The 12,198-nt window shown below is 39.9% G+C and overlaps 2 protein-coding genes across 9 annotated transcripts in view; one reads left to right on the top strand and one right to left on the bottom strand.

Annotated features, from left to right (window-relative positions):
• PTPN1 (protein tyrosine phosphatase non-receptor type 1) overlaps positions 1-5,017 on the top strand; it is a 58,321-nt gene extending 53,304 nt beyond the window's left edge. For all 6 annotated transcript variants that reach the window (XM_034787137.1, XM_034787138.1, XM_034787142.1 and 3 more), the window contains one exon: positions 2,018-5,017. In XM_034787137.1, the coding sequence (XP_034643028.1) occupies positions 2,018-2,225 (208 nt within the window). In that variant the 3' untranslated portion in view covers positions 2,226-5,017. The remainder of the gene's footprint in view (positions 1-2,017) is intronic.
• Positions 5,018-8,162: 3,145 nt separating this feature from the next.
• The window catches only part of RIPOR3 (RIPOR family member 3), a 68,515-nt gene continuing 64,479 nt past the window's right edge, over positions 8,163-12,198 (bottom strand). For all 3 annotated transcript variants that reach the window (XM_034787539.1, XM_034787540.1, XM_034787541.1), the window contains 4 exons: positions 11,637-11,839; positions 11,167-11,250; positions 9,913-10,003; positions 8,163-8,661 (listed from right to left, as the gene is read on the bottom strand). In XM_034787539.1, the coding sequence (XP_034643430.1) occupies positions 8,561-8,661; positions 9,913-10,003; positions 11,167-11,250; positions 11,637-11,839 (479 nt within the window). In that variant the 3' untranslated portion in view covers positions 8,163-8,560. The remainder of the gene's footprint in view (positions 8,662-9,912; positions 10,004-11,166; positions 11,251-11,636; positions 11,840-12,198) is intronic.

Genomic DNA, 12,198 nt, shown 5'->3' with positions numbered 1-12,198 from the left:
AGGTGGATTGTCAGGCCTTCGGCTTGAAGTTAAGCCAGCTAGCTTCTACCACACAGTGCAGGTATCTGGTACTCTACATACTTTATCAGATATATCCTGCAACATTTGAAAATGTCCTTTTAAGTCAATTCAGTCCTGATGTTAGAACATAGTGAATGAAAACTGTCCATTCCTATCAAAGCACCTGTTTGCCTTAAAGATGCGGTTCATCCTTTTTTAAATCTACAGTTCTCTTGTCATATGTATCTTTCATGCTGGGGAACTATTTTTGCTTTCTACTACAGGACAGATGAATTATGATAATTTAAAAAAAAAAAAAAAAAAACCTTTTCAGCAGAGAATTTATTCTCCCTTTCAGTCTAGCTAGACTAAAGCATTTGGCCTAAAGAATAAACCTATAACTGGCGGGGAGGGAAATAAGGGTGGCTTGTGTTTAACCACTAGATGTCACTGCTGTTTCACAAATCTGAAGTATAGTATGTTATGTTATAATAGATTCTACTGTAACAATCCTTAGTTTTTAATGTACTGGATATTGATCTATTTCTGGCAGTCTTTGTCCAAGATAGCTAACTAAAAACCCCTTCTGGGAGGAAAGGGCAAGGGGACATCAGAAGTCACCAGGAGAACAGTTGAGGGGAGAATTCCAAGGCTATCTCAGGCAAATGAAACAAATGATCACACCTGGGACACACCCAATTTTGCAAGGGAATACTAGGAACAGGAGCATCTAACTTTCAACATTTCCTACAAAGTTCTGGAGATACTCTTTGGCAAATAAAGCTGGGAAACTTAGTGCCTTGAGCCTTGTGAAACTGGCTGGGGAGTGACCCTGAATTGACATGAAATAAGGCACGTTCAGTAGTTTTTCCCTCACCTTAAGCTGGTCTCCATAATATTTTTTATCATTATTTCTATTTATAAAAGGACATGCTTTCCCAGTAGCATCCCCTGCTGATGACCCACGTGGGAGTCAGTGTGATGCCACAGGATGGAATTTCTGGTTGTTTTTAGTTGCCTTTTAAAAAAAAAATATATATATATATATATATATATATATAATTAAAACAACTTTAAGGGTATGGAAAAATAGTATTTGATCTTGTAATTATACTCTATCCTAATGCGTACACACAAGGGGCCAAATTAAGGTTACACAAGCAAACTTAATTCTGGCATTTCTTTACTTTTGAGTGCTTGACTTTGCAACCCTAATCTCTTAATTTAGGGATGTGTTCTGTGTATAATTATACACAGCTCAATCCCTACTGTCTTGCTCCAACAATTGCGCATGCTTTGGTGATAACACATTCAGCATTTTGGTGCAATTAGTGTTTGTGTGTTTTTATGGGCACAGAATAGTTTTGAATATATTCACTGTCAGGAATTCCTGTTTGTAAGGATGATTGCCAGATGTCTGGCCTTGAAGTGGAGAATCTGAACTGGGTAGATGCTTGAGTACCATCAGGGATATGGTAATCAACATGGGATAAGAAGCAACTTGTTTGCTAGCAACACCCAGCTGATCAGGGCAATAAATATCAGCTTAAACCTCCTAATTGAAAGCCCTAACTATAATCTTTAAAAGGATACATCTTGTGCATCAGGTATCAAATCTCCTGGTGACAACTGATCTACAGTTTCATCTGTAAGGCCTGGTCTACACTCGGGGAGGGGGGAAAAATCGATCTAAGATACGTCGACTTCAGCTATGCTATTCTCGTAGCTGAAGTTGCGTATCTTAGATCGACTTAGAATCATTTACTCCGTGTCCTCACGGCGCGGGATCGACGGCCGCTGCTCCCCCGTCGACTCCACTTCCGCCTCTCACTGAGCTGGAGTTCCAGAGTCCTCGACAGAGCGATTGGGGATGGATCACTACCGGTTGATCCAGCGGGTAGTGTAGACGTACCCTGAGTGTCCGTGAGGTGTCTCTGGATTGGGCCTCAGTGTCCGCACACCTTCCCCCCTCAAGGGGAAGAATACTGTACTGAATATTTATTTCTTCATCCTTCAGCACTAGTCAAGACACTGAACTGAGGAGGAGGACTGTTGGTGAACATCTGTGTGCCTCACCTCACAAAGAAGAGCCAGTGAAGTCAGAAAACATAGAAGAGGACGAAGAGAACATGATGACAACTTGGAAGCCATTTCTAGTGAATATCTGCATGTTCACTGTCCTCACAGCAGGAGCTTACCTCTGTTACAGGGTATGTTTTCATTGATGGACATGTCAGCAAGATAGAGTATGCAGAGAACAACAACAATTTGACCAGTGTGTAATCCGCTTCTATGAAAGAAATTTATTTGAGGCATCTGAGCCTTGTCTCAGTGGAAATATACCTTAGGTTGAAAGGCTGGAACTTTTGGTTAGGGCTTAAAGAGAGAATTGATGCACTAGGGTTTAATTTAGCCCTGTGGTCCCAAGAACATAATATTCTAATCTCAGGGCCTTAAAATATTCAGGAGTAAGCAGAGAAAATGCCAAATAAGTCTTTTTTTCTTTTCTTTTCTTTTTTTTTTATGGAATAATAGAATTACAACACATTGTTGTTTTTAGCCTTTTTTAAAAGCCAGTTCTTTTTCTTTGTGTTACTTCAGAAAGAAACTAGGCACAAGTGAAACTTGCTTGTACTCTCCAAGTGTTGTAACCAAATACATGATTTATATTATTACTGAGTTCCCAAAAAGAGAGAGAATCCACATATCTGAAGAATGTAAACTTTTTGGAAGGGGGAGGGCTCTTTTTGTCTCACTTCACCTATTAAAGACTGAGTTGTGGGCAGTGCCTGTGGTATTGATGCATTTAATCATGGCATAACTGTTCTTAACTAGCTTCTTGTTTTACATATCTTTATAAAAACAGGCTTCTGCATTTGCTCAGGGTATCCCAACATGTCAAACATTGTTTAAGAGGGAAAAATTGTATTTCCCCATTGACTTTTTTTGTTGCACTCTACTTGCACCTATGCCTACTTACATTGTACCAATCTCTGTAAAGTTGTTTTTACCTTTATATTCTGGGATGTGGGGGAGGAGGGAAGCAGGAAGGGAAATTCAACCAAAACCTGTCCACCAGCATTTTACAGCTATTCAGCTGGCGTTTAGAAGGACCAGTTTTTAAACTTCATCATTTGGAATGTAAAAATGCAGTTTCACTCTAAATCTGCCTTGTAAGGAGTGATGTGCTTTGTGCACAAACCAGAGGGAGGAGGAGCGTACTCAAGGGTGATGTGACAAATGATTTGGAAAGCATTTCAGTATATCCAGAGCAATTAATGCCATGGCAGCTTCCTTAACAAACTTAAAAGATCAACAGAAGACATGTTGGTCTTTGAACATACCAGTTGGCTTATCATGATGCAAGCGATTGTGTAATCTTCTTTTTTTTTTAAGTAAAGATTTCAATATTGACTTTAGTTTGGTTTGAAATTATGTTAAATGATTACTGGGGTAGAGGGGCATAAGTGCCTGAGGCCTTGCAGCTCTGCAGATGTGGGTGTTCCTATCCTAGCTCAAAGTGAGAAAAGCTGGGTGGTGTAGAGTAAAAATTAGGACAAAACAACGGTGACACAACTTGGCTCAGTTGGTTGTGCCTACTCAAGAGAGGCCTAGGACTTGAATAGTGTTAGGAGTGCATTAGCGGAGCTGTGACTGGAAGCTTGCATTGCACTAAACCTAATTCTCATCAATGCTGTTAGTCTTTTCCTTTCATGAGTACGAAATTCATACATTTTAAACAATAATAGAGAAAATCTTTGCTCATAGGGCAGAGATTGGAAGCAAATTCGCTACTTAAAGCGGTAGTGATTATAACTAAACCATGATGACTAATCTGAAAGTGTTACTAATCAGTGCTTTTTAAATGCATTCTAGTTGTAGAGCACTTAACCACCGTTCTCAGTGTAAACATCTTTATGGAGTATATTGTGTAACAGTCCTTTCACTCCATATTTATTTTTTTCAAAGCTGCCAGTAGCTCCTGCTCTTTCCTTAAACCCATAAGGTGTTGACTTGGGGTGGAAGGGTTGTTTTTATTTGTTTTGGGGTTTTTTAACTGTTAAGCTTGCATCAAGGGCTTCTCAAAAGTACAATAATAAATAAATCCTCAGGTAGTACTGGGAATTAAAATTTTACCTGTGAGACTGTTGGTCAGACCAGTACTTGAAAGGGGGAATATTGTAAGCAGTCAGTATTTAGTATATTATTGGAAACATGAAAAATTGAGTATAGAAAATGATATAATATATAATGGATCATTTGTGTATTTAAGATACAGTATGTGATTGCTTTGTCTCCATTATTCTCTCCATCATCTGGTAGAATATTATTGTAGGGCAACATTTGTACCCCCTTTGTATTAGAATGCATGTAAAGTCTTTTAGTGTCCTGATTAAATACCATGTGCTTGAAAGATGAAAAAAATTATACTTCTGCTTACTGATGTGCCCAGCTAATATTTGCATGATCTGATCATTTAAGTGGCTGTGGTTCAAAGGATGTTGCTGAAAGTGTCTTCATTCAGCGATACATTGATTTGGTGTTTATCAGGTAACATGTACTTTCCTAATATTTGGCACGATTTTCTATTGAATTTCTGCATACTCAGTGTAACCCACCAGTTGTTTAGCATAGTTCATTTCAGCTGAGTAAGTATAATACAAACATTCCAAAGTGTGTATTAAGCCATATTCACACCTCACCTCCAGTCAATTTTGGCAACAAATATCTCAACAATTTCAGAATGACTTGCTATGCTGCCTTCAGAAACTTGCACTTGGGGAAACTCTGCTTTTGGAAAGGTCACCAATAAAGCAAGGTTTCAAGTGAGTGTTTTGTGCCATTGAGCCCTAATTGATCTCTAGAAACAGACTGGTGAGATAAACGAGTGGCCCATAAACAGAATGGGACTTGCTGTATTTCTCTCTTTGGACAAATGTAAACGTTGGGGTTGATGAAAGCATAGCATCCCTCCTTAGACTCCACAGTTGTACTGTAGTTGCAACCTTTTCCACAATAGCTAACATGCCCCTTTCTCCCAGCGAACTTCACTACTTGGCTTTCATCTGTTTAAAGTCAAGGAGGCCTTGTACAGTGGTGGGAACATACAGTGGAATGCTCTGTAAGCCGTGAGGTGTGTGTATAAGGCTTATAATGCTAAACTGTAAGCATTTTGTTTTGATGTCCTGTATATGTCTGTAGTAGTTTGGGTGTGTGTATATACAGTAGTGTTTCAAAGTGGGTGTATTGATTAACCTGTTCTTGGAAAAATGGACAAATATCCATGTTAAAATTGTTAGAAAATTAGCTGCTCTGCTATATGCCTTAAGCAAATATTTACTCATCAGGTCTTTCTTTTTTACAGATTGCCATAGAATAAACTTTTTTAAAAAAATATAAAAAAAAAAAAAAATAAAAACCAAAAGCTAAATGTTTTGGTATAATACATTTTCAGGTATCTTGTCTTTTGTGTAAGGCGCTGCAACGACCTCGCAGTTTTCAGTAACTGTACAGTTTTTCAATTTCCCATACAAGTTTTCAGTTCTCATTTTAGTTGCAACAATAAAATTTTTTTAAAGAATGGATGTGTGAGTCTTTCCACTTCCTGTTTTATCATGGAGGTAGAGATGATTTAGTCACTAACAAATTTAGACCTTTGGGTTATCAACAGGATTTCACCTCCTACTGATTATTTGTGATTTCTTACATTAATAGAAAATGTTAAGAATATTTCCAGTGGTGCAGAAAACTTGCTTTCAGGTCAATAACTAGCTGTCTGCTATAAAATAAAATGCATTTTCACTACACATCGGCTTGCTCATAGATGTTCAACTGAGTTTAAATATGTAGTGTTTGGGTCAGATCAGTAAACTCTATGGTGTGCAACCTGCAACATTAAAGATCTCTAAAGCACTGTAATTGTTTCTACAACAGTTTACCAGCTGTGGATTGATTTGCTAAATTTGTTCTTCAGGATGGGACTACACGCTACAGCAGTCTGTGCAACAAGGATTGCTGCAGATGTAAATATGACATCTCCAGGTACTCTGGGTGCTTTGAGACTTTTTAATGAGACAAGCTTCAGGCCTTTTGATTACCCTTAGATCAGCATCTGTTATTAGAGTGGTGGTTGTACACACTCCTCTGCTCTGTATTTGAATATAATTTAAGTAAAGCTACCTGGAGATGCCATTCCCAGTAACTCCTTAAAACTACGTGTGAGAAACACCAGTGTCAAAGACTATGCAGTCACACTAGTGTAATTGCATAAAACCGAGCTCAGACTGCTGCTTGGATCAGCTTCGTTCTTGTGCTGTAATCCTCTCTCACTTTTAAACATAAGCTATTCCTTGTTCTCTTGTAAGGATGAAGTTATAATATATGCACATATTACAACTGTGTGCATGCTCTCTGCTTGTAAATGTCTGCAAATTAAGTGGAGCCCTGTGTACTGCTGAGGGAGAGCTCTCCTGTTTATGTTGGGAGTGGAACAGTAACCCAAGGATGCTTTTCGAGCCACCGTGTCTCCCCACTAATATCCCTGTTTTACTTGAGAGCACAAAGTTTCAGCCTGACTTTGAATGCCAGACCTATGTTCTGTTTATTTCCCCCAAAAGAGACAGAGCAGGTGTTATATAGCCTTAGGAAATATTTTTGCTCTCTGATTTCAATGACTGTCAAGTTTGAAATGAGCTGAGAATGCTTCCAAACTAACTACTGGTAATTAAACAAAAATTTCAGAAGCAGTGACCATAGAACTAGATGTGTGATAAATCCTCCCCCATATTTCAGCTGTGGTTTTTCACTGGTTTTGCTTTCTGAGGAATGTAACTAATGGTTGCCCCCATAATGTGTTCAGCACACAGACTGTTTGCAAAAAGGCAAGTATTTAATGTTTTATTTAAAATTTTAGAAAACTGTATGTAAACCAACATAGAAATAAATACTGAATAGAAAAGTACAAAGCACAATATACTGTATAATATATACATAAAGACCAAGACTGTTCAAGTATTGTGCCTCACGTAAGGTTCCTAAACCCATATTTGAATACTCAAATTGGGTGATCTTATTCTCAAGAGCTGAGCATTCATCTGTTTCTGTTGAAAATCAGGCCACTTCTGGGTGCCCAAGTATGGATTAAGGAGCCTGACTTCAGGTACCTTTTTTTTTTTTAACCTTAGGCTAAGATTAAATGAGTAAGTGTATAAATTAAAAACTATACAGACTAACACGGCTGCTACTCTGAAACCAATTAAAAACTTGACACTTCTGCCTGGATCTGTCCATATACAACTCAGTTTTGTACACTTACTCCATAAATGTGAGGGATAGGCATGTTCTGAATTCTTAAAGTAAACAAGTCAGGCTGAAGAAACATTGCCTCAATAGTTTCCTTCTATCTACGCTTACACTGTGTTCAGATTAGAGTTAATTTCAAACATCTCTTGCTTGAAGCACTGAAATCCCCATTTGTTTACTGCACATTTTTACGTTCTTCCAGAAACCAATGAACTTTTGAGCTCTTACTCAAATTTACAAGAAAGCACAGACCAGCTTAGAAATGATGTTTTAAAGTGCATGGCAGCTGCTATGACTTCTGACAGAACAAGTGCTGGTTTATAACTTCAATACCTGCTGATACTGGAGCTAGCTTGTACTAGTTTTCTGCAGATCTAGCATACATTGACTAATTGTATACAACTATTCTGGCTCATGAGTGACACTCTCCACATCCACACTGTCTTGTATTCATAAAATCAAAACGCCAAGGGCTGTAGGAAAACTACATTTAGGATCAGCTCTTCAGCTGCTGTAACCTAAAGGGGAGATGCTCCTTTCACACCAGCTGAGGAGCTGACTCTTTAGCACAAACTACTTCACCACCAAGGGGAGAACACTTTGGGAGGATAACAAGCAGGCCCAGTGACATCAGTTCAGAGTTCCTACATGTGAAGCAGAAGCTTTTCACCTCTTCGCACTAAGCTTTTTCTGCTCATGCTCTCCGCAGTAAGATAGAGCAGTACTGTCACATGCCAGTTATAAGGCTACACTTTACCTTTGCTCCCTTCCCATGCATGAATCCCCAAACCAACTGCAAAGAGTTGAGTTTTTTTTGTTCGGGCTGGGGTGGGGGGCGGAGAGGAGAGGGAGAGAATGAGTTTGAGTCAGGATTCTTAATGAAAACAAACCCATTACTAAATCTCCTGTCAAGACTTACCCTTTGCCTCCTGTTTTGGGCACTGCAGACTGAGTTGTTTCAAGGTTTATTGTGCTCCCTGGTGAGGACAGCCTGAGAGGGGCTGATGGATTTACTCTAGCACCACCTAGTGATACTTCATGATTTTAGCTCGGTGTCAGAAGCATTCTGATCCAACTGCTGAGTGATTTTTTTTAGTCCTAGCCCCCCCCCCCCCCCCCCCAATGGAAGAGCTGTCCCACATGGACCTACTCAATCGTCTGCTAGATACCTACGTGCGCTAACTTAACCACCTAGGGGTAAATGGAAACCAACTCCTGTAGCCACCTGGGCTGTAGCTCAGATTCAGCATTTCATTAGTTAAAATATTGTGATTTCAATTTCAGCTTCTTGGTATACAGAGCCTCTCAACTCGCAGCAAACTCTGTCCATTTTTTCAAAGGCTAGTCGTCCTTTTTCACCTACAAATAAAGACAGACAAATCAGAGCGAGGACAAGAAATCTGGGAGAAACTCTGAGGTGAGAATCTGTTGCAGTTTCACCATAACTCTGCACTGCCTTTTACAACCTTGTTACAACTTGAGTGTTCAGTCACTCTTGAAAATCACTGCCTGAGTGGGTTTTTTTGGATGCTCCGCTTCAGACACCTTTAAAAGGGACCCTGTTTCCAAAAATGGCTGAGCATCTACCTGCTGAAAATCAGGCCCCTTTAAGGCAGCAGTTTGGTGTCTCCAGAAAAAAGGCACCCAAAAGCACTAGTCGTTTGAAAAATCTGGCCTGACTGCAGATGACTTTGTACAGGAACATCTTAAAATGAAACAATTCTTGTTATCTTGGGGCAACTGTCTAGTCCTTGGCTACGAATGTAGCTGTAGTAAGAAATGTAGCACAAGTGAAAGGAAAGCCAATACGTACTATCTATGCCAAAGGTACTTGGAGAGTCTCTTTAATTACTATATATGTGCTCCCATCCTGCCTCACTCAGACAGTAATTGCACAGGATCAGATCCCATCTTTGCCAACCTAATTTCAGTTCCTTGATGGCAGCTGGATCGCAACTTAATTTCCCTCTCTCTGGAAAATGCAAGTTAGTTAATACACCCCTCTGATATTCTTAGCAATTACTTTCTGAGCCTGACCCCTTCCTCCCCACTGTCAATCAAGTTTTATACTGCTGTCACTTCATTGAATCAGTCCCTATATGTGCAATTGGCCCCTTTATTTACAACAGTGATGTCCACATTACCTATTTTAAAATCAAATCCTACCTAGATTCAATAAGATTTCACCCTAGTTACCAGTCTGGTTAGACGTTTATGTATACAGCTCCCAGAAGAGTACCAAATGCTAATATTTTTATGGCTAACACTAGTATTGACAGCAATGCTGGAATACCTTTAATTTTATGACTTGTTACCTGAAATCATCCTGTTGCTCACTGTCCCTTTACAATGGTTAATAGTTTGTACAGCACTCCCCCTCAAGCTGTCTTCTGGGCCTGTATATATACAAAGCCTTAGCACATATGTTGCATTAAGATTATTGTAATGTTCCGACAGTGGGTCGTGAAACATCTCTATACCTGTTAGCTCAGCCTTAAACATATTATTTTGCTGAAGAACACGTTGGTAAAACTTTAGGCCTATTTTGTTTTCTTAATAGCTCATCTGTCACTCTCAGCATCTTTATTTAAAGCTGCAGTAAACATTTACCAAATGACAGTGTTGTTTCCCTGGCAGCGTTCCGTACGTCCTCTGTTTCAGACTGACACAGGCGGGCAATCTGCTTAATGCTTTCTATGGCCTGTGGGGGAGAAGAAAAAACTGCAGCATTGTGTGTTTAATAAGCAGTCTTGATCATTTCTCTCAGAGTTTTCCCACCATAACACTAAGGTACTATCTGTTACATAAATATGCAGACATGCACCAGCTGTTCAACTGCTATCTCTTCTTGTATCTCAATTCTAATATGATTGTGCTCCCTTCCCTTCCCCCCCATCCCCTGAATTGGCTGTAGATTGGTTTACTTAGCATGAGCATAGGTTTGCCACCACCTAGCCTCGTCTCAAAGGATTAAAGTTTTGAAGATATAGGACGTGATTCACCCATGCATTACTCCAGTATTGTACCTGCAGTTTCAATGGAGTTATACTGGCATAAAACTGAAGTAATGCAATAGTGAATCAGGCCCAAAGAGCATTGAGTCAGTAAAGTTATCACATGGGTGCAGACACAAAGGGCCCAAGACTGCTTTCTAACAGTCATTCCTAAAAAGTCAGAGTTAGTGGCTTGGTCTATCTTATGACTGCATTTCCTTATAAAAAAGTTGTGCTGACAGTAAACTATGTGCAAACTAACTGGTTATAAATGTTATTGGAAGGATTTGATTCCCATCTGTGCAGGAAAAGTTCTGCTAATTTGTGTTGGAGTCTGCTGGTAACTTAAGACAGAAAGTGGACAGATTTTTTTAAAAACAAGAGAGCCTCTAGCATGCTGGGATTGTAGATGAGCAGTTACTCTCAAAACAGGATTAGAAATTTATTCAATAAATCAGTCAATCTTAAAGCAAGAACACAAACTATATTCTGAGTTTGGTTCCAGGGTTAGTACCTTGCTAGAAGCTAAAATGTCTCCACAATCAGAACTTGTTTTCCAACCCCACTGATGTCCCTATTGACAGGGAAGCAGTAACTAAGACGGCTCATTGTGGCTACTCTCTGTACTCTAGCTGTTGTCCCAGTTCTAAGAGGGTTTAGATAATTATTGCTCTCTTTCCTGGTTGCCTCAAGTAGCAGCAAAAACAGTTCGGAGCTAAAGAAACCCCCCGTTTCATGTACCGGATATAAGGTAATTTAAAGAAAAATCTGAACAATGCCTACCAGAAAAAATTAAGATGAACCTTTGGCCATACAGCTGGACACAGCCCCACACAATAAAAATCCCAGTTACTCGGTCAACCACACTTACTCTGAGGTTTTTGAGAGCCAGACATGCCGCTTGCTGTATTTTTGCATCACACTCCGCTAAAATATCCGTGTAAAAAAGCAGAGCCTAGAAAATAAGATTGAGCGATTGGTTACCCTACAAATAACTCCTCACGTGTTCTGAATGCCAAGAGGACTGAGATCCAGCGCTGTTTTACTTATCTGAAACTGATCAGATAACATACAAGAATCATTTCTGATGCTAAAAGGCAGCAGTCTCTGGGGTGGAATATGGCAGGGGGTCAATAGTGCAGGATCGAACCAATCACAGTTTTGATCCTTAACTCACCCTGCACCCACTGGGGTAGCAGATGTTGAGAGCTTCCTCGAAGCAAAGTATAACTCCTTTCCCCAAAAATCCTGCTGCTCTCAGGGAGACCAGATTCCTTGAATTGTAGTATCTCACTCTGAAAACAGGTGAGAAACCATGAAGTGGCCCAATTCAGTTAATACCTTCTCCCTGAAATTCTTATTCACTGCTGCCCGAGAGAGACAGGACCTTGCTGCTTTGCTGACGTGGCGGTTGTCATCGAGCTGCAGAATCCCGAGCAGCCGTAAAGTTTGGGGTAGAGGCTGGAGCTGGCTCAGTCGCTTCCCTTTTAGTTTCTTGATTTTCTTAAGTCGCCCTGGACACTGTAGTTCCTCAATTAGCGTCACTGCAAATGGAAGAATATCAGTTCAGCTATAAATGTGTGCAGTGTCTATGGAGAATTGGTTCTGAGAAGTCCCTTCCAATTTTGTCTCCTGCCTCAGACGTGTGCCCCTTATTAACACCACTACTGAGCAAGGCTGTCTCTTAGAAAATACTTTGAGGTACATGACTAGGCAAGAGGTGAGCTGCAAGTACTGCTAGTCTGCACAAAACATGCTCCTTTTACCATTCTCTTATCCTCCCTTCTTCCCTCAGTTTGTCCTTTTCATCTCCTCATAAACCTAGCTTGTAAACTCTCTGAGGCTGAGGCTATGTTTTTACAATATGTATGCACAGTGCCTAGCAAAATGGGGCCCTGGTCCT

Source organism: Trachemys scripta, chromosome 12 (genome assembly GCF_013100865.1).
Source record: "Trachemys scripta elegans isolate TJP31775 chromosome 12, CAS_Tse_1.0, whole genome shotgun sequence".
In the NCBI taxonomy this organism is placed as follows: domain Eukaryota; kingdom Metazoa; phylum Chordata; order Testudines; family Emydidae; genus Trachemys; species Trachemys scripta.
This window is presented reverse-complemented; position numbering and strand designations above follow the sequence as displayed.